The sequence below is a fragment of the Vipera ursinii genome (assembly GCF_947247035.1).
Source record: "Vipera ursinii genome assembly, chromosome: 4".
In the NCBI taxonomy this organism is placed as follows: Eukaryota; Metazoa; Chordata; class Lepidosauria; order Squamata; family Viperidae; genus Vipera; species Vipera ursinii.
In genome coordinates this window covers 108,398,168-108,420,516 of record NC_139514.1, presented here as the reverse complement: position 1 = coordinate 108,420,516, position 22,349 = coordinate 108,398,168, and the positions used below count along the sequence as shown (strand labels likewise).

Genomic DNA, 22,349 nt, shown 5'->3' with positions numbered 1-22,349 from the left:
ATATTGGAAGACTTTTAGGTCAGGGGCCACAGCCACAGCCCACTACTGGGCTGTGGCCTATTAGTAATTTGACCGTGTGAGGGACTGGCTGGAGTGCATGTGCAAGTTGAGCTGCACGCATGCATGTCGGCCCACCGCTGACACCAGCCTGCCACTCATGCAAGGACTGTGTGCATATGTATGCTAGTGCCAGCTTGCCACTCATGCAAGGGCTGCATGTGCGTGTGCACCAGACCACCACTCACGCAAAGGCTGCATGCACACATGGGCTGGGCCGCCACTCATGCAAGGGTTGCGAGCGCACTCACGCTGACCCACCACTTGTGCACCAGACTGCCACTCATGCAAGGGCTGTGTGCTCATGTGTGTGCGCTGGCTCACTACTCACACAGCCCAGTTCCCTCTCTCCCCTCAGCTGGGCCGTGAAGCCAGGCATTTTCAGTCATCTAAAGGTATTCCTGACTTCAATCTTCCATCCCAATATAAAGGGCCCTAAGAAGGTTTGATGGATCATCTCCTATGTCTGTGTCTCCTGATCTTCTTTCTATACTTTCTTCACACCAGACAAGTATGACCCTAATCTCTGATGAACTTGCAGGGCTGAATTTGTAAAAGATGTTTCAGGGGCTTCCAAGGGACTAAACATGTTTAATATAAAGGCTTTTGAAAGTAGTCACCATGCCACTATGTTTCTTGGTGGAGTGGCCAAAATTAAGCCCTTGGTCATTCCACATTTTCCCCCATCAGATCTCTGCAACTTTGGGGAGTAGTAGCCAAAGTCCTGATGTAAACAGGAAATCTAGCCTGTTTATGGAGCTACTTTAAGCTACCGAAAAGTCATGTTTACACTGTCTATCTCTACAGAATGATATAATTGAGTTGGACGTCCCAGCGATGAATGACTTCTGAGGGTCTGAATGTCATCTCCATATTTAAAATGAAAGACCTAATGTGAGCCCTTGTTTATCTGCAAAGTTCTGGCAGGAAGGGAGCTTTTCAGAAGGAAATGGATTTAAAAGATGACATTGTCTCCCATCTCGAAATCTGAATAAGAATGATAAGAGGCAAAGCCTGTCTCAAGCCAACTTTGACTCTTAGTGAACAGATCTAGCTTAGCCACAGCAGCTGGTGCCCCCGGAGCTGTCCTGATTTGTACACAACTCTATTGTTTTCATTCCAGAACCACCACTGTTTCTCTAACTTGTGAGATCTGAGAACTTTGGGGCAACGTCCAACCCTTTTGGGAACTGGTCCTGCTGCAGGCATAACTGCTGCTCCTTGGCACAAAGCCAAACTATTTCAGAGAATGACAAAAGCTGGAGATGTAAATGGTGCAGGGTCAAAGGGATTTCAAGAAATGTTTCATCCCTACTTGTCCCTATTTTGGGATAATTAGCCCTTTCCTTTAGCACTTAGCAGTAGCAAAAGTGCTTCGACGTATATACTGCTTCACAGCGGTTTAAAGCCCTCTCTACGCAGTTTACAGAGTCTGCATATTGTCCCCCAAATCTGGGTCTTCATTTTACCAACCTCGGAAGGATGGAAGGCTGAGTCAACCTGGAGCCGGTGAGAATCGAACTGCTGGCAGTTGGCAGAATTAGCCTGCAATACTGCATTCTAACCACTGCTCCACCATGGCTTTTTACTCAAGGAAATACTTATAATGTTTTCAGCAATAGCACAATTATACTCCACTTTCCAGCACACAATTTTTTTGTCGTTGCCCAACCTCACTACAGCACCATGCTGTGATAGTACTCATTAAAATGCTGTCAAAATCTAGCAGGGTTCAACCTGCCCAGGTTCAAAACAGTATCTTGCATACATCTACAGACTAAAATTCTGTTTTCTGATTATATTGAATTGGACCATCCATGAAATCACACAAATATTATTTTAGTACATATGGGACTTACTATTTATTAAAATGAATAAGTATTCCTGAAACCCAAGTTCAAATTTGAATCAAACTTATTTGGGAACACGTCTCACTGAACAAGATATGGAATTGCAAGGACTAATCCTGATTATTGACAGTGGTCACTGATAAAATTGTTGTTGGAAGCTAGCACAGGCTTTTTTAAGTGGAGGAATTGTTGGAAGTCAGTGTTTTTTAAACTATGTATCCTGGAGCACCCAAAAAACCCTGAAGGTGTCCCCCAATGTGCTTCAGGTTCAAAATCCATCCCATTTCATTAAACAAACCAGCAGTCTCCCCAAGAGGGATGAGGGGAAGCTACCAGCCTTCTATGCATTTATCATGGCCAGAAAATTGTCAATCTATATAGGCTCCCTTTCCTAGCAAACAAGCATGTGATGCTTTTATAAACTTGCAATGAAGCAAAACACTTCACCACTACCTTGAATTCTGACATGAAAAAAAAATAAAAATGAATCACTCATTGATTTTGAGGCTAAGATCAGTTCCACTAAAAAAATAAGCAGCTGCTGATGCAACAATTTGATTTGTACAAAGTACCAATGTTGATTTTCAGGTTGCTGCAAGGTTATTTTACACATTATACACAGCGTAGCGAACTCCAGCCACCATAGCTCTGGAAATCATGTTGGCCATTGCTGTGTGGGAAGGCACTCTGAAGCAACTTATAATATAAAATATGAAATACCAAAGATTTGGGGGAAGATAGCAAATTTAGAATATGTTTCATTCTGGTGTAGCTACTCTCACCATGGTTCACGCCCTGTATGAAACAGTTGATTATCTCAAATCACTGTGGCCTCTAAAAAGCATCTACATATTATTGGAGAGTTCTTTGGAAAATAAGTAATTTTTAGTCAAGAGAAAAATTGGTTTCTTGTAGCTGGGGTGGAGGGTGGGTTCCATAAAAGAGAAACTATAAATCAAGTGAAATGTATGCAGTATTTCCTTTCCTGCCAAATTTAACTTACTGACTTATTATCAAGCTATATTAACAGTATAGAAGCAGCCATTGCAATGACTGAGGAAAGTTGATGCTTCTCCTGGTCAAACTCTGTTGGAAGAAGATCACCTCTGAAGGCTGAGGACAAACAGAAGCTATCACATGGACCTATACTGGTCATCTGAAATACATGCAGCTTCATGTGGGTCAAGTTGCCCATGGAGTCCTGGAAGTGATTCTCTCCAATGGGTTAGACCATATGCCTATGGAGATTCTCAGTCATCCAGGTTAACAATCAGTCAACCAAGCATCCAAGCATCCCAAAGGTGCTTTTCCACAAGGCAACTGGACTTTCTTGTTTTTCTTTGAAGATGTTTCACTTCTCATCCAAGAAGCTTCTTCAGCTCTGACTGGATGGTGGAAAATGGAAGGATTTATACTCCTTTCAGAGAGCTGGTCATTTGCATTCTCTTAGAGAGTCACTGATGCCACCTGGAGGTTTATCTGTGTCCTCAGGGTCACCTGAGTGGTGCAAATGGGTGTGGAGCCTTCTTGAAACTGCTGAAGGGACTGTGTTGTAGACTGGAGATAGATGATGTCATATCCCTTCCCCTCTGATGAGAGAGGGCTGTTCAGTTTTGACCTTGATGATACTGATAAACCTCCAGATGACCTCAACAACTCCAAAAGAATGCAAATGACCATCTTCGTTGCAAGGAGTATAAATCCTTCCATTCCCCACCATCCAGTCAGAGCTATAGAAACCTCTTGGAGGAGAGATGAAAGGTCTCAAAGAAAAAACAAGAAAGTCCAGTTGCCTTGTGAGAAAGCACCTTTGGTTTACACCAGGATTTCTCAACCTTGACAAATTTCAGATGCTGGTTGAGGAATTCTGGGACTTGAAGCCCAAACATCTTAAAGATGCCAAGGTTGAGGAACACTGGCTTCTCCACTTACCATACTAGCATCCAATGAGCTACTTTCCTTAATTCAACCTCAAAGCAAGGGACTCTGTGCTAATATGCAGCAGGCAAAGGATTCAACCCAACTGAATTCCATTCCCTCTTAAATGGGGCTCAGGTAGGATCAATCAAGGGGCTTCAAAGCACTTTCAGACCATTAGCCTTTCCATCTCCCAACTTTTCTGACCCTAACTCGGTCTGAGCTATTTCTAATGCAAAGTGGAAGACCATGCCTCCAGTTCTCAGGGGAGGCTCCTCCTCCGTCCATTTCTGCCTCTCTGAACTGGGGGAATCTGGGTAGAGGATAAGTAACAAAGAAATTTGGCTGGACATCTCCCTCACACTCTTTCCAAGCAGGAGAATTAACACCTCCCCATTCAACAGGACAAGAATTGCTCTGCCTTGGGGTTCATCTCACACCAGAGCAGGGACTGTCCCTTGTCTGGCAACCTCAGGTCTTCCCAACCAGCTTCCATAAATGATGGGGGAAAGATTAACAATGAAAATGCAGAAAAGTAGCTTGCTTTTCCTGCTTATTTCAAGTTGACCAACATCTATCCTGGAAAAAAAGAAGGAAAAAAAAACCTTTAACCAACCAACATGGCAGTATTAAGGCAGTAAAAGAGCCTTCTAATGCAGAGAAAGGCATTCCCTAGCATAGTAATGAGGAGAAAGGGCACTTCACCTTTGCCATACCAAACACTTCTCTCTTCATTTACATTTATTTATGGAGGACATTCAAATTCAGCATCATCCACTGTAGGCACTCGAACAAATGTTCAGAGTGGCCCTTTGCTTCTACACTGCTAAAAGTGGAATTAAGCATTCCCGTGCTGGAGTGATCCCACAAAAACAAAACAGACCCTCCTTCTATTTCCCCAGATATAGGTTGGGTTTTTTCAGCTTCTCTCCAGGATCTGTCTCTTGTTCTGGCAGGAACGGGACAACATGCCACAGCCAACTTGCTATGGGACAACTCACTGTGGAACAATTTAACAATTCTATTTAATTATTTAAAATAAATTAATATTTTAATTTTTGTTGATCACATTTCATGCTTTCCCTCCTTTTGCATCCTTTCTTTAATGATTCGATCCCACCATTTCTTTGTTATTAGTGTAACTTTTGTCCAGCAATGAGTTGTCCCTCAGCAAGTTGGCCATGGTGAGATGGCTGTTGAGTTGGCTATGGCAAGTTGGCCATGGCAAGCTGGCCATGGTGAATTGTCATAGACCCATTCTGGCTGGCTTCAAAATAATATTTCCTGAGAAGCCTTGGGGCTCAGCCTACCCTTGTCTTCCCTCCAGAATCCATAGAAGGTAACGGTACAATGCTACTGATCAATTGGTGCACAACTCTTCTCTGACTTCCCTGCTCTGATCCGTTGGCTTTACACTGCCCCGATCCTCTAGATTCGGATTGATTTTCAGCGGGCACATTCCTGCCTTTGTTCCTTGAGGAATATTTGCTAGCATAAGCGTTTTAATGTCTCTGATCATGCACTGAATTAAACACACATGCAGAGGCAAGAGAGGGTCATCCATAGTTCAGCAACATTGCATGCTGATGCATAAGAATAGCTATTTTTAATCTAGGAAGGAAACACGAAAAAGTGATTCCACAGATGGGAAACTCAAAGAGGCACTTGGAGAAACTTAATTCTATCCAGTTCTTTGCAGAGGTTTGTTGATCCATAGCCACATGTCATCATAACTCTTAACAGTTCACCACAATTACCAAGTACAATATTTCAGCTTTCACCATTCTTTGTGCTTTTCGTGAGCCTCTTCAAGTCCCAAGTTTAGTTGATTTGGATCCTCTCTATCACAAAACATGGTTTATTAAGAGGTTTTCCAACTTTTTTCAAGCTGTGGAACCCCCCGCTCAACCTCTTAGCTGCTAAGACCATGATCATCCTGGATTTTGTCCAACTCTGATTTAGAGACTCTGCTCCAAGATCAGGCTGTCAAGTTCTCCTTCATTCCTAAAGACATATCTTGGAGAAAGACACCTTCACCCTGTGTAATGAAAAGAGGGCAGACCAAACTAGCAGGGCAGATGATCCTAGCAAAAGCACCTAGAACTACTTTTATCTTCACATAATTGTTAATCTAATTAACTTTATTTATGCTTCCACTTTCTTACACCTTCGTGTATTCCTTCAGGATACTGAGAAGTTGATTTTTCATAGGATTGAATTTTGATGTCACAGACAAGCAAAAATTCAATTCTCTGCCCACTCACAAAGCATTACACAGAACCCCCAAAATACAGGCAACCATCATCTGTTTGACTGAACAGAAAGGATGTGTGAGAGAAAGAGAGTTAACACACTTGCAGACAAAACTATCCTCTACTGATTTTAGCAGTTTTTCAAAACCAGATGGGTGCTGACCAAACAAACAGAGATGAAAGGAGCTAGAAATTGCCTAAGCAACTATGACTATTTTGCCTGCTTCAAAGATTCATTTTGGCTTGCTCAATACAAGCTTGTTAAAAGAAATCAGACTTCAGCCTTAAGTGCAAAGCAGTACAAAACTTCCCTAATAATCTCTTACTTGTGTTCAGAAAGGGCTCTTGAGGTCTTTTCTGCTGATGGTAAATCAGTGTTTGAAGCCTCACCTTTGCACTATCTATCTAGCAGGAACTATGGATAAGATTTCAAGAAAGAATGGACTTCCTTTGCAATGAATCCAATCCCCAACCTACAAGTACACTTTTGAAAAAAAGCCTTTGTATTCTGGAAGAGTTACATTTCATTTCCAATAAACAACTCAAAACAAATAAGAAGAAAGAACTAAACCCAGAATGTTTCCTTGCAAAGCAGAATAAAAAAGATCTACCAGAAGACACCTTTAAGTTGGTCCAGACAATAAAGACTTCTTTAAAACACAGTATCTTCAATTGAGTTTCCTCTGCCATCTTAGTTAACCCCACCTCTAACCAAGCCCGGCCAATCACAGATTGGCTGTCTAGTGAATGCTACATGATGAGGTCTTCCCAACTTGACATCAGCCTAAAGACTCCATACTTACTCTTGAACAGCTCTGGCTATTGAGAGGGCTGTGGATCCAGTCTCATTCACACTATCCAAAGTCACATTGGGCAGGTCATCATCATCACTGTCGCTTTTAATCTGTCTGGGAGACAGGCCACGAGGGTCCATTTGTGCTGGGAATAAGGAGACACAATTGATTAATTACAGCAACTGTGACATTAATATCACTCTGTAACAACATTTAGACGGGCATGGTCCTTCTGTTCTGCATATGCCATCAATGTATTTCTTATTCTTGTTTAGCTCCCAAGAATTTATTAGAAGGATACATAGTTTAAACAATGAAATGTGTGTGTGTGTGTGTGTGTGTGTCTGTGTGTCTCTCTGTGTGTATGTATGTGTGTATGTCCATAGCCATAAGTTACAATCTACTCCAGTGTTTCACAATCTCAGCATTGACAATATTATGATCTAGAATCCTAGCCTGGCCTGAGGGGGAGTGTTGGGGTTGTTTTATCTTTCGTTTTTTAATTTTTCTGGGGGTTTTTAGCGTTGTATTTATATTGTTTTTAACTAGGGCAATTGTTTAATCTTTTTTTTAATGTTTGTATTTGCTATTTTATTCTGCCCTGTGAACCGCCCTGAGTCCTCAGGGAGAAGGGCGGTATATAAATGTTATTAAATTAAATTAAATTAGATCAGGCTCTCCAAACTTGGCAACTTTAAGACTTGTGGACTTCAACCCCCAGAATTCCCCACCTTCACACTTCAAATGTTTCATTGGCTGGCATTTGGGAATCAGAGAAACAACACCCTGGGATTTGTTGTCAAACATTAATAAGAAAATTAGGTGGACATAGAGGCAAATGACCTATATAAGACCAGTTACCTCCCCAGTGCTGTATGGAATGATGAGATTTATCTCTGTTCTCCAGTAACAAGTTGAGATCCACTAAATCAGAGTGGTTTCATATTGCAAAATAGCTTAACAATCTATAAACTGGTAGGTGACCTGCTTTGGAATATGACCCAGCTGAATTCTACAAGATAGTTCAAGACCACATTTTCCTTCCCTCCCCCTCGCCCCTTCCCGACTAACTTAGTTGTAGCCTAATAGATTAACCACACATATGCCTTCAGCAGCACCTGTACCTATAAAACAGGGGTCTTTCAAACTTGGCCCTTCTATGACTTGTGGACTTCAACTCCCAGAATTCCTCAGCCAAATACACTGGCTGAGGAATTCTGGGAGTTGAAGTCCACATGTCATAAAAGTGCCAAGTTTGAAGACCCCTGCCATAACTCATGTGTCGGGAACACCAGTTCTTTTCAACATACATGGTGACTGAGAAGCTCTCCAGTTGCACCAACCAACAAGCATTTTCAGTAAGCAAATACATGAGTTTTCTGTTCAAAATGTGCCAAGCTTTGGGGACATTTAAGAGAGCTCACATTTCACTTAGGTCTTCTCCATCTTTCAAAATGGATGAAGGATTTTCTTCCCCCATCCTTTTCGTTTCTCAGTTTTACTGTGGGTTTTTTTTAATTGTTTTGAATTCCTGGGAGTCTTTGGTGCTCTCTGAGCTAGATTATTTTCTTTTTTAAATTATTTTTATTTCCCCCCCCCTTAATTAATGTACTTTATACACTGCTTTGGGATGCTTTTGTATATGAACTGGGATAAGAACGCATTACATTGCTGGAATTGGGTATGTGTAGTTTAATGAAGAGAAGGGTGAGGGGTGACATGACAGCAGCGTTCCAATATCTCAGGGGCTGCCACAAAGAAGAGGGAGCCAAGCTATTCTCCAAAGCACCTGAGGGCAGGACAAGAAGCAATGGATGGAAACTAGTCAAGGAGAGAAGCAACCTAGAACTAAGGAGAAACTTCCTAACAGTTAGAACAATTAACCAGTGGAACAACCTGCCTCCAGAAGTGGTGAATAAATGGCTGGAAGTTTTTAAGAAGAGACTGGACAGCCATTTGTCTGAAAAGGTATAGGGTTTCCTGTCTTAGCAGGGGGTTGGACTAGATGACCTCCAAGGTCCCTTCCAACAACAACTTCTTCTTCTTTTTCTTTTTCTTTTTCTTCTTCTTCTTCTTCTTCTTCTTCTTCTTCTTCTTCTTCTTCTTCTTCTTCTTCTTCTTCTTCTTCTTCTTCTTCTTCTTCTTATTATTATTATTATTATTATTATTATTATTATTATTATTATTATTATTATTATTATTATTATTATTATTACATACATCCACACCCTTTTCACATTTTTGTATTTGTTTTCCTAAAGAACTTTGTGCATGGTTGTTGTTTTGGTGTTTGTTTTTTTTTTTGAAAAAAACTGCAAAACTATAAGCAAACAAGGTCGGACAAGTTTCTGAGGGCACAGGAAGCTGACATGAAAATGAAGTTGAATCAAACCATTAAACTCTTATGTTTAATTAATATTAAAATTAGAATAGAATTAAAATAGACTAGGGCTGGAAGGAACCTTGGAGGTCTTCCAGTCCAACCCCCTGCTCAAGCAGGAGATTCTAGACTAGAGTTCCCCAAACTTTCCGGCTTGGTGGCCCAGAAGGAAAGAGGGGACCAGGAAAATGTGGCCTGCGCGCACATGCACAAACAGGCACACAAACAACAACAGGGCTAATGTGCACATGCATGCACAAGTGGGTTGCACACACCCATGGTGCGTGCATTGACACCCCCACACAAGCACAAACGGGCCACTGGCACCCATGTGACATTGGCAGTGGTGGTAGAATCCTTGTGCATGGACAAATGGGGCTGCTAGTGCTTGTGCAGTGGTGCTACTGTGAGTGGGGCGGGGCTCACCAACTATTCCTGGGGTCTGGTGGCCAACAGGCGATGGCCCAGTACTGGGCCATGGACCATAGATTGGGGATCCCTGTCCTAGACCATTTCAGACAAGAGGCTATCCAGTCTTTTCTTCAAAACCTCCAATGATGAAGCACTCACAACTTCTGAAGGCAAGCTGTTCCACTGGTTTATTGTTCTCACTGTTAGGAAGTTTCTCCTTAATTCCAGGTTGCTTCTCTCCTTGAATAGTTTCCATCCCTTGTTTCTTGTCTTGCCTTCAGGTGTTTTGGGAAATAAGTTGATCCCCCCCTCTTCTTTGTGGCAGCCCCTCAAATACTGGAATACTGCTATCATGTCACCCATAGTCCTTCTTTTCTCTGGACTGGCCAAACCCAAATCCTGCAACCGTTCTTCACATATTAAATATTAATATTTAATTCATATTAAATTTAATTAATGTTAAACAACCAGGCTACTTTTCCAGTAAGCGGGGAGGATGCCATTCAGGACCAGGAAGTGGCCCAACACAATGGCTGCAACACCCACCTGAGGGGTATTACTTTTTACTGCGCCTCAGAGAGGAGTTAACAGACTTCACTCAACTGACTGATGTGTTAACACATCTGCAATCAGACAAAAATGTGCAGGTCCACAGTAATAGCCGCACAATGCAAATATTCAAGCCACACAAATATTAGAGTAGTTGATCTAAATAATGAATCAGTCACCCTGCAAAGGCTCAAAAAAAAGTTCTAGAAGTTGAACTTCAGAACTTGACTCAGTGTTCCTATTTCTCTTTCCTTTGTCAACTCTTAGCATAATGTCCTTCTCCATTAGCACTATCAAATAGCAAATCCTGAATCCTTCCCCCCCCCCATTTTTAGTAAATATCTAAATGGCATGGAATGAGACTCTTAAGCAGCAAAGATTGTGCGTCATTCTCATGGCATGTCACTGCTGCCCTGGAATTAAAACACAACAAACAAACAAATAAAAACGTCCTGTCTTTTTGTTAAGTGTCTAAACCAGCTGTCTACAAATGCAACTGCTCCTCCTGTTCTTGAGCAAATTTGTGGGCATCCTCAATCTGAGGTCGTCTCCCTTGGCAGACGCCCTGTCTATCAAATCTGTTTAATTGATGAAGATAGTAATATTGAAGAGGTAATTCCATTACCTCTATATAGGGTAGAAAAATACAACCGATGTACATAAGGGGAGGAAACAGGAGAAGAAGCCTCAATAAAGTTCCTCAAAGAAGTGATGAAAATGTGGTAAGAAGGGTTACCCTTGGGACAACACAAAGGGAATGCAATGGTCTAGCATAGGGGTCCCCAACCCCCGGTCCATGGCATGCCAGTAACCGGTCTGGACAAACAAGCAAAGCCCCATCAGCAGGATGGAGGCAGCACACAAAGCCACACACTGTCTGGTCCGCAGAAAAAGCTCTCTCCACGGAACTGGTCCCTGGTGCCCAAAAGGTAGGGGACCTCTGGTCTAGCATATAAGACAGAGGAGTGTTCAACCAAAAGGTTGGCAGTTCAAGACCTATGTACGTCTATGTGACGGGGTGAGCTCCCATTTTTTTATCCAGCTCCTGTCAACCTAGTAGTTCAAAATCATGCAAATGCAAATAGATAAATAGGTATCACTTCAATGGGAAGTGCACCTCGGCATATACAGTAGTCATGCTGGCTGCATGACTACAGAAGCATCTTTGGACAACTCTGGCTTCCTAAGCTAGGAAATAGAGATGAGTCATACGTGACTCGCACAGAAACCTTTACCTTTTCAAAACAACACAAAGAAGCCTCAATTCTAACTAAAAACTCTCTCTGTGTTGTTTGTTTTTCTCCCCAAAATTTTATCCTTTTTGTTTCTGTGACTTGAGAACATCAGGTTACCATAAAACTCAGCTCTTACTTAGAAAGAAAAATTTCCCGCCAAGCCAACCTGCGAAGGTTAAAACTTACATTTTAAAGGCAATCTCGATAATTTTTAATAGGTTGGGTCAATAATGTCAATTGCCTAAATTAACCTCAAAACAAATCATGGATTTTTAGATTTGTTGGGGTTTCCCCCCCCCCCTATGTTCTATTGTGGAATGTGGTTAGAAGCCCTTGATTCATAGCATGATGAAGGCATCAATTTTCAATATTCTGTTAGCAAATTAAAGACAAAGAGCAACCTTCAGCAGTGAGGTCTATTTGCAAACAATATTCCATCAACTTCATCATTTAGCTGTGACTTTAAAATGGCAGCTATATTATCTTGCCCTTTCCGAATCATGCAACTAATTATGCAGTAAGCTTGTTAATGCTGCAGGATTATCATTTCTTGGACCTGAATGCTGAATATTAACCTTCTGTTGTGCAGAAAGAAAAGGGGGAAAGAAGAAAATTGCTGTGAGGTGCTGGCACAACTCTAATGTTGTGCGGTGTGAACTTCAGATTTTATGTAAGAGCAGTGCCTCTCAACCTTAGTCACTTTGAGATGTGTGGACTTCAATTCCCAGAATTTCCCCACATTGAAATTTACATATCCCCAAGTGGCCAAGGTTGAAAAATACTGTGCCGAAGCTTCTAATGGAATGGCCCCACCAAAGAAGACCAAGTTCTACATGGTTCTGCTGAAGAGAGTGACCAGGTAGAACACAGAACATCAGACTGGAAGGTACCTTAGAGGTCTTCTAGTCCAACCCCTACTCAAGCAAGAGACCCTATACCAGGGGTAGGCAACCTCGGCTCTTTTATGACTCATGGACTTCAACTCCCAGAATTCCTGAGCCAGCTATGCTGGCTCAGGAATTCTGGGAGTTGAAGTCCATGAGTCATAAAAGAGCCGAGGTTGCCTACCCCTGCCCTATACCATTTCAGATAAAATGGCTGTTCAGTCTCTTCTTAAAGGATGGAGCACCCACAACTTTTGAAGGTGAGGTTTTGAGGTATATTGGGGCTGCCCTATTTAGCAGGGGGGGAAGCAAGGAGAAAGAAGGGGAATGATTGACCTATGAGAAGCACATCAGGGGGGAAAAAATCAATGCTGGAAGAATCTCAGATGGCTTCATGATTTGTCTCCTGTTGGATGGTTTGTGAGAAAGTCCTCATCCTCATAAAAACTCCTAACTACTTAGTGCTCCAGAATAGGTAGACAGCAGTAGACTCTGGATCAGACACTTTTTGTGTGGGACCTCCATAGCTCACATTCTACACATGAAGAATCCTGAGAAGATGGCCACATTTCTAGTTTTGTTTGCACAGCTTTTTAAATCTTCTCCATCTGGCTGGGAATTCAAATTCTGGCCAAACTTCCCCAGTCTGTAAGTTGGCTGAGGCAGCTTTTGTGAACAATGTTCCCTGCCATACAGCCTGGGCACAATGCTTCCTGCTTGCTGTGCTCTTCAGTTTCTCGGCCTTAAACTCTGGCTTATGTCTTGCCATATTCCTTCTGCCCTTTGGTGCCCCCTTTTGCCCCTTTCAGATCTTCTACTAATAGGAGGACCATATGCCTGCTTATTCACAAAGAAGATTCTCTGTAAATGTAAACACTCTGTCCAGGCAGAATTCCAAATTGTCAGGGTTTAAGATGCAGATAGGAAAAAAAAAATTGGAATGCAACGTTATCTGGATGCATTATTTGGGTGGATTTGGGAAAGGAAAAAAATGCATCACTTCTCATTCATTTTTGTTTTTTGAATTTGTTTTTCATTTAGCCTTATTAAAGGTAAAAGGGGTCTAAATGGCTTAGCAGCCAAAGACGCTGAGTTTGCCAGCTGAAAAGTTGACAACCCAGGTTTGAGACCTGAGCACCACAGGACAGCGTGAGCTTCTGTTCCTTGCCTCAGCTCCTGCCCACCTAGTAGTTTGAAAGCATGTAAATCCGAGTAGATAAATAAGTACCAGTTTGGTGGGAAGGTAACAGCATTCTGTGTCCCTTGGTGTATTACTTTGCACATCCACATGACTATGGAATATGTCTTCGGATAATGCTGGCTATCTCAGCTAAGAAGTAAAGATGAGCACTTGGACATGACAGTACAGGGAAACTTTACCTTTACCTATGCCTGCTTTCTCACAAAGAGGATTCCTTTTCAATGTAAACACTGTGTCCAGAGAGAATTACAAAATCTATCCAAATGGCCAGGGTTTAAGAAGTAGCAAGAAAAATAAATTCAGAGTACGTTATTTGGAAGAGTACTACATGGAGTACTACTGTACATGGAATGAATTGAGTAGTGGGGTGCCCCAGGGCTCTGTTCTGGGCCCATTGCTCTTCAACATCTTCATCAACGATTTGGACGAGGGGATAGATGGAGAACTCATCAAATTTGCAGACGACACCAAGCTGGCAGGAATAGCCAACACTCCAGAAGATAGGCTTAAAATACAGGAGGATCTGGACAGACTCGAACACTGGGCACTATCTAACAAAATGAAATTCGATGGTGAAAAAAGTAAGGTTCTACATTTAGGCAGGAAAAACCAAAAGCACAGGTATAGTATAGGTGGTACCTTGCTCAATAGTAGTAACTGTGAGAGGGATCTCGGAGTCCTAGTGGACAATTACTTAAATATGAGCCAGCAGTATGCCAAAAAAAGCCAACACAGTGCTAGGCTGCATTAACAGAGGGATAGAATCAAGATCACATGAAGTATTAATACCACTTTACAAAGCCTTTGTAAGGCCTCACTTGGAATACTGCACCCAGTTTTGGTCACCACGATGTAAAAATGATGTTGAGACTCTAGAAGGAGTACAGACAAGAGCAACAAAGATGATTAGGGGGCTGGAGGCTAAAACATATAGGGAACGGTTGCTGGAATTGGGTATGTGTAGTTTAATGAAGAGAAGGGTGAGGGGTGACATGATAGCAGTGTTCCAATATCTCAGGGGCTACCACAAAGAAGAGGGAGTCAAGCTATTCTCCAAAGCACCTGAAAGAAGGACAAGAAGCAATGGATGGAAACTAATCAAGGAGAGAAGCAACCTAGAACTAAGGAAAAACTTCCTGACAGTGAGAACAATTAACCAGTGGAACAACCTGCCTCCAGAAGTGGTGAATAAATGGCTGGAAGTTTTTAAGAAGAGACTGGACAGCCATTTGTTTGAAATGGTATAGGGTTTCCTGCCTTAGCAGGGGTTTGGACTAGATGACCTCCAAGGTCCCTTCCAACTTTATTATTATTATTTGGGTGGCCTTGCGAAGAACAGAAATTGCATCAGTTCTTACTCATTTTTTCAGATTTATGTTTGGTTTACTAATGTCTTATTCTATGAAGCCTTTCAGGCTTGAGAAACAGCACACATGTGTATGTATGTGTGTATGTGTTGGGAGAGCATAACTTTTTTTAAAAAAATGCAGACCGTATGATGTGCAACGCATTGGTAAACAACCTTCTCCCCAGAGCATCCTCTTTTTAAAAATTTCAAACATGGCAATCATGAATACCTTCAGGACCAACTCTGATGTCACAGAGTCTATAGAAACATCACCCTAACTTCATATGGATCTCTCACTGCTGTATCCAAGTATAATATAAATCTTGCTGCTTTCCTCTTTGAAATCCATTTTGTTCTCTCTGGGGGGGGGGCAGGGGGGAGACTGTGAGGCATTTCGTAGGCTTTAAAATCACGTCTATTGACTTGAGCAGAACAATAGGCTTGTTCCATACATAGCCTGCTGGACCGAGTAGAAAATGGCATTTTTTGCATGGCTGTGCTGCTCTCTCTCTCTCTCCCTTGCTGTGATTAGGTGGCACATGATGTGAAAATACACACAATCTCCTACTGTAGTGCAAATTTAAAAAAAAGAGCGGGGCAGCTGATAAGGGATTAGGGATTACCATTTATCATGCTTCAGATTCCTTAGCTCAAAGTGCTATGCAGATGGTTCTGTTTGCAAAGTTCTTTGAAAGTTGTTTTGGTGACCAAAGGTGAAGAGGTCTTGCTCACCACACACTACTGAAGCAATTATCCTAGTTGCATGCGCGCGGGCACACACACACGCAGACACAGACACACAAACACCCTGCTGAGAAAGCTTACCAAACTGCTGTTATATTGCACTCCATAATTTCTGCCTGAGTTGCATCTCAAGCTGTTTACATGACAAAGGGAAAACTGTAAAGGAGGCAGAGATTGTAACCCATAAACACAGATCTGAGACCTGGATGATAACAGTCAAACAAACGGATCAGCCTAAGATTTTAAATAACCAATAGCCATGTAAACAATTCAGCCTAAAACACAATGATTTTGTCTTCAATAAAAACCCGAAGTTTAAATTGCTGACAGGTTTTGATCTTAATTCCAGCTGAGGTCCTAGCGGAGATCAGAAAAAGTCGCCAATTTCTGTAGCTCTGCTTGCCAGAAATTCCTCAGACAAGGCATATTAAAAAGCTCCAAATCCTGCAGAATTGGAAATTATCTTCTAACTTTTCAATCCCAAAATGAGTTGCTTGTGGATATAGAAGAAAAGATTCTAGGTGAGCAGATTTCTAGCAGGTACAAGCAAGAAATAAAAGCATTAATCTAAACAATTATACAAATCACTGTATGAATGGGGGAAAAATAACAGCATTTGCTTCTACTAAAATTATTAAGTAAACATTTTTTTCTGATTTTCTTTTACCAAAGTGAGCAGCTTGAAGAATCTTGAATTTTTAATACAACTTAACAGGTTTGAAAGTTAATGTAAAGTGTTTTTTTAATGACTTCCCAAGTAGGAAGGTATTAAGTATTAAGGAAGGCATTAAGTATTAAGGAAGGTGTTAAGTATTAAGGAAGGTACTAATCAAAGACAGGTCCAACCTAGAACTAAGGAGGAATTTCCTGACAGTGAGAGCAATCAACCAGTAGAACAGCTTGCCTTCAGAAGTTGTGGGTGCCCCATCGCTGGACAGCTTTAAGACTGGACATGGTATAGGGCAGTGATGGCAAACCTTTTAGAGACCGAGTGCCCAAATTGCAACCCAAAACCCACTCATGTATCCTTGGGTGCTGGGTAGGTGTGGCCCATTGCATGGGCATGGCCCATTGGGTGGGTGTGGCTTGGGTGGTAACGGCAGACTGGGTAGGAATTAAAAAGTTCAATCAATCAATTTCAACTTTGCGAGATCTTTCCCCCCCCCCGCAAGGTTGAAATTGATTGATTGATTGAATGAACCTCTTTTTTTTTTGCACATGGCGGCAGAGGCCTAAAGAGAAAAGGTTTTATAAAACCCAGCTGAAGGCCTAGGACTGGGGCGACAGCGCACGTGCCCACAGAGAGGGCTCTGCGTGCCACCTGTGGCACGCGTGCCATAGGTTCGCCACCAGGGGTATAGGGTCTCCTGCTTGAAATGGTGTGAAATGGTACAGGGTCTCCTGCCTGAGCAGTGGGTTGAACTAGAAGAACTACGAGATCTTTTCTAATTCTGATATTCTATGTTCTGTTCTAAGTGATAGACAGTATTTTGACCAAGTGATGGGACCAGGACATCATATTTCAGGAACTTCACATGCACAGGTTTTTCTTTTCTTACTTTAGGATCAGGTCAAGATGATTGAGCTGTGCCTCTGATTTATTCTGACGTATCATTCTGCATTGATCAACCTGATGCCAGCAGACAGCCCACGTGCCAAATTGAATGGAATTGTCCTCTTGCCCATTGACAGCCCTGAGCAATGCCCATCTCCTCCACTGGGGCGCAGACCTCCTATGAAAAAGGTCAATTATATCCAAATCATGGCCATGACAGTATTTTACATTGGCCGATTCTACTTTCCGAAGAAGCACTTCTTAGATTCACCCTGTACTTTGAGAGAAATTAGAACTTCACTTTTTATTTAATGTGTGGCCAGTGTGCCTTTCATTGTGCTTTTTTACTCTTCCTACTCTCCTTTTCTTCTGAACAGAATAAAAGAGTTGAAAGGACTTTGGAGGTCTTCTAGTCCAATCCTCTGTTCAGATTGGAAACCCTAAACCAGAGGTCACCAAACTTTCTCAGTTGGCGGACTGGAGGGAAAAGGAGGGGAAGTATTTTACACATGCATATGCATGAGGCTCTGTGCATGTGCACGACGCAAATGGGGTGGAGCTAGTGCCCATGTGACACTTGCTAGCCCTGCCCTGTTCTTGCACAGCACAGCGCCCCATTGATGCATTCCATGGCGGTGCCCATTTTTGCACCCTGCAACATGGCAGCAACTCATTTCCATGCCCCTAGGTGCAGCGACATCCCATTTTCGCATGGCGGTGTCCTGTTTTCACATGTGGCAGCATGGTGGCATCCGATTTTCGTGTCCTACAGCACACTGGTGTCATGTTTTCATGCCCCGAGGCATGGCAGTGGCCCGGTTTTGTGTGCTGCAGTGCAGCAGCGGCCCGGTTTTGTGCCCTGAGGCATGGTATCCTATTTGAGCACTCCATGGCTGCAGAGCTATCATGAGTAGGTGTGTGTGTGCACACATGTGCATGCACTGGCCAGCCTGTCCTGTGGCCCAGACAAATGGTTGCCCAATCTCTTCTTTAAAATCTCCAGTGTTGGAGCACCCATAACTTCTGGAGGCAAGTCGTTCCACTGATTACATGTTCTCACTGTTAGGAAATTTCTCCTTAGTTCTAGGTTGCTTCTCTCTTTGGTTAGTTTCCATCTGTTGCTTCTTGTCCTGCCTTCAGATGCTTTGGAGAATAGCTTGACTCCCTCTTCTTTGTGGCAACCCCTGAGATATTGGAACACTGCTATCCAGTCACTTATTTTCATTAAACTAGAAATACCTAATTCTTGCAACCATTCTTTATATGTTTTAGTCTTCAGTTCCCTAATAATCTTTGTTGCTCTTCTCTGCACTCTTTCTAGAGTCTCAATATCTATAGTAAAAGTAAAGGTTCCCCTGCACATGCGTGCTAGTCATTTCCGACTCTAGGGGCCGGTGCTCATCTCCGTTTCAAAGCCGAAGTGCCAGCACTTGTCTGAGGACGTCTCCATGGTCATGTGGCCGGCATGACTAGATGCCAAAGACGTATGGAACGCTGTTACCTTTCCCACCGCAGTGGTCCCTATTTTTCTACTTGCATTTTTACGTGCTTTCGAACTGCTAGGTTGGCAGAAGCTGGGACGAGTAACAGGCGCTCACTCTGTTATGCAGCACTCGGGATTCGATCCGCCAAACTGCTGACATTCTGATCGACAAGCTCAGCATCCTAACACACTGAGCCACCGCGTCCCTTCTCAATATTTATATATATTTGTATATATCGCGTGATCTTGATTTGATCCCTCTGTTAATGCAGCCTAGGATTGCATTGTTCTTATTGTTGTTTTGGCAGCTGCAGCACTTTTGACATGGTAAAAATCTACCTTCCTCAAATCCAAAGAACTCTTCATTTCTAAGAGAGAAAAAAATCAAACATTCCTATCTCTGGAAAATGTGCCCCATATCTCCTTAGCTGGATAGTTGTTCATAGACTGCACCAGTGACAGTACCTTCATTCATTCTTCTTTTTATTTTAACCTTGATTCTCCAAGAATCCCACCCCATCACCTCCTTGGCTGTCTGGGGTAGCTGTGGGCCTTTTTTCCTAACACAGAAGACAAGTCCTCCACCAGCATTTCTATTGCTTTTGTTTCCTTGTAAGCTGATTCTCAAGTCGGTCATCATTAGCTCAGACCCCATTTCATCTGTTTCCACTCAATGTACATCGCTTCATGCTTCCTTTCACCACACCACATTTGCCAACCTCATGTTCACTGCATTCTCATTGTCTTGAATTCTATTTTGTCCCCTTCTCGTTTTAACACGCATAAGTGATGTGAGATTACATTCCTTCCGTCCTATACTCCAGAATATTTATGCAGTTAAAAAAAAAACAGATCCCTAGTGGGGTCCACTGTTTATACCTTTCTACATTACCAAGAGGGGAAAAATACATATGAAAATTTTAAACATCTACCTTTAATCCTCCATAATGGATCGTGCCTGTGATATTTATACATGATATAAATATCAATAAGCTACCTTGTGGAATGACACTGAAGTTTCTAATTAAGCTACTAATAAGCAGATTCAGCTGACAGAACATGATGAACTGGCTATGCATAATTGGATTTTTCTACCCTCCCAGCACCATCCTTGGACTTGTCTGCACCCTCCTGATTGGTGTTCTTCCGACAGCATCCAATCTTTTCCACTACTTTTATGGGTAGTGAGAAAAGGATATGCCAGAGGACACAGGAATTCTTTCAGCATTGCTTTTGCAGATTTCCAAGGTCCCTTTCAGTAGGTGAGCCCAAATATTTTGGGGATGCAGAGGTGATTAGGAAAAAAAGTGGCAGAACCTGGTGGAGGAGTCAACAGAGGAATCAGCCTAGAGCCTTGACATAGCCACAAATGGGCTGAATCCAACCCCTCTTGAATTCCAGTGATCCATATTTAACACCAAGTAGCACTAACCATTAGTTGAATAGACAAAAAAAGCCCTTTTATCTTGTAAACACCCCCTTCTCTCCTCCCCTAAATGGACCCCTGCCACACTCTTTGGGGCAGGGGTAGGCAACATTGGCTCTTTTATGACTCATGGACTTCAACTCCCAGAATTCCTGAGCCAGCATGGGGGATATGGTCTTATGCAATACCATCCTTGGCAACCCAGGGTGTCAGGTCATTAGGTGACAAGTGACACTTCCTTGTACTGCTCTTTCCAGTTTTTTGTGTTTTTTTGAATGGTCAAATGTTTGCAAAATTTAAAAGTCAGAAGCCTAAAGCTAAGATGTCACAGGAAGAAATTATCTGAGGCAAAAGACGTTTTCCTAAATCAATTTTATTGCCTCGTCCATTTTCAGCTAAGGGACATCAGATTCAAGCTCACCTACCCAGCTTGCAAAAAGAGATTTCTGGGCAATACTCATGCCTATAAGTACAGCCTTACTTTGAACACAGATACAGAAGGAAACATCAAAACAATGCTGGGGCCAAATTAAAAGTGTTGTGAAATGTGAACCCCTGGCTGGAACCCGCAGCTCTGGTGCTACCTTCACTTTCTCCCATCTCCATATACTGAACATTAATCATGACCAAGGACTGTTGTCACTTTGTGGAGCTCTGCTACAGCTCTGGCCCCTATCACTGGCTATTGATGTCAGGAATTGAGTAAGGAAAGTCATCTCGGTGAGACACCAATAAAGTTGGGGCTAGCATTGTAGAGGTCTAGGATGTGTAAATCCTCAGAGGGATGCTTTGCTGACCAGAAGTATCTTCTGGGGATGTTTCTCCTCCAAGAAGAGCACAGACCTTCTTGAGATGATTGTGCTGTGGATGGCAGCTCTGCTGTTGGGGAAGATTTGGAGAGAGAATTCATGAAACCCCTCTGAAAGGAGGATGAAGCAATAAGGTGCTCTATGTTAAGTTTCCGGCATATGGGCTTTTCAAGTGACTCTGAGGCATTGTTTACCTTAAAAGTCCTTTATTTAGCCTAATACACCGGCAAATGCTTGCTCGAAGGAAGCTGGAATCCGAAATCTCCGCCCCCTTGCACAATATATTAAACACAATTCTCCACCTTTCTAATTTTGTCATTAATCATATTCTCCAATTAATTTAAAGAATCAGTTTCCCTTCCGTTAGGAAACCCACCAAGTTCTTATCTTCTTTAATGTCAGATGGCCTTGAGGTACAATCCTCCTCTTCCCCCCTCCCAGCCTTAACCCAATCTCTTAAAGCAATACCCAAGTTTAACAAATGAAATAGCTACTTCTTCATCTCTTGTCAAGCAAGAACATTTGAGGTTAGCAGCATTGACACTCTACTCAACACAGCCTGGGTTCAAGAGCTGCAAATTAGCCCACTGCACTTTATCTTCACAGCATATTTAAACCTGGTTTCTGCATAGTTTCTAGTTCAGAATACTGCCAAGAACACCAAATAGGTCAGGTTTAAGACTATCCTAAGGGCCAAAATCAAAAACCCCTCCAGTCTCAGTTGTTTTATGTGTGATTAATTCAAAGATTCTGAGAAAATTTTTTATCTAGAGAAACATACTGTCTAGAGACATACTCCCCAGACAAGCAGAGACCAGCTGCCCACTCAGTCTGGTCTTCCACCAGGCCAGCTTGTCTCTTCTCTTTTCACAGATCTCTCAGGGTTTAATCCTCTTTCTACAGCAGAAGAAGTGGGAAAACTGAGGCAGGCTATGCCTTCCTATCCCTTGACTTGCTACTATTGCAGGATTTCTTTCTTCAACTTATCTGCTTTTTAGTAGGAGAGCACAAGATAATAAAAGAAAGGTACCAAATGATGGGAGAGAGAAGACTCCCTAATTTCAGAAGCAGAAGATGGCTTTCCTCAGAATGAGTGGAAGAACCTTATCTTTAAGAAAGGAAGAGGGGGACAGTTATAAATGGGCTGCACAGATTTATACTGTCAGTAGGTGGCAGAAAAGAGATCCAGAGCAGATCTTTGGTGCCATCTGGTGGTCAGCTAATTCTGACTCCTACGACTACAAATCTAACCTTAACCTGGCATCATAGGTTTCTTATATTCTAGGCCAGCCATAACCTTTTATATATTTCTTGTATCACAATTTCCAGGATTTTGTTCATTCTAAGTGGAAATTTGTAGTATCACAACCCTCCTCCCACCCTCTCCAGTAGATAAAGATTTGGCATTCAGGTTATAAAGGACAAAAACATTATATATTTTTTTCTGTTTTCAG

General features: G+C 42.3%; 1 protein-coding gene across 1 annotated transcript in view; it reads right to left on the bottom strand.

Annotated features, from left to right (window-relative positions):
• KLF12 (KLF transcription factor 12) overlaps positions 1-22,349 on the bottom strand; it is a gene marked incomplete at both ends in the record, with an annotated part of 221,424 nt that overhangs the window by 62,761 nt on the left and 136,314 nt on the right. Inside the window, one exon of the mRNA XM_083361306.1 lies at positions 6,880-7,015. Coding sequence (XP_083217432.1) covers positions 6,880-7,015 — 136 coding nt within the window. The remainder of the gene's footprint in view (positions 1-6,879; positions 7,016-22,349) is intronic.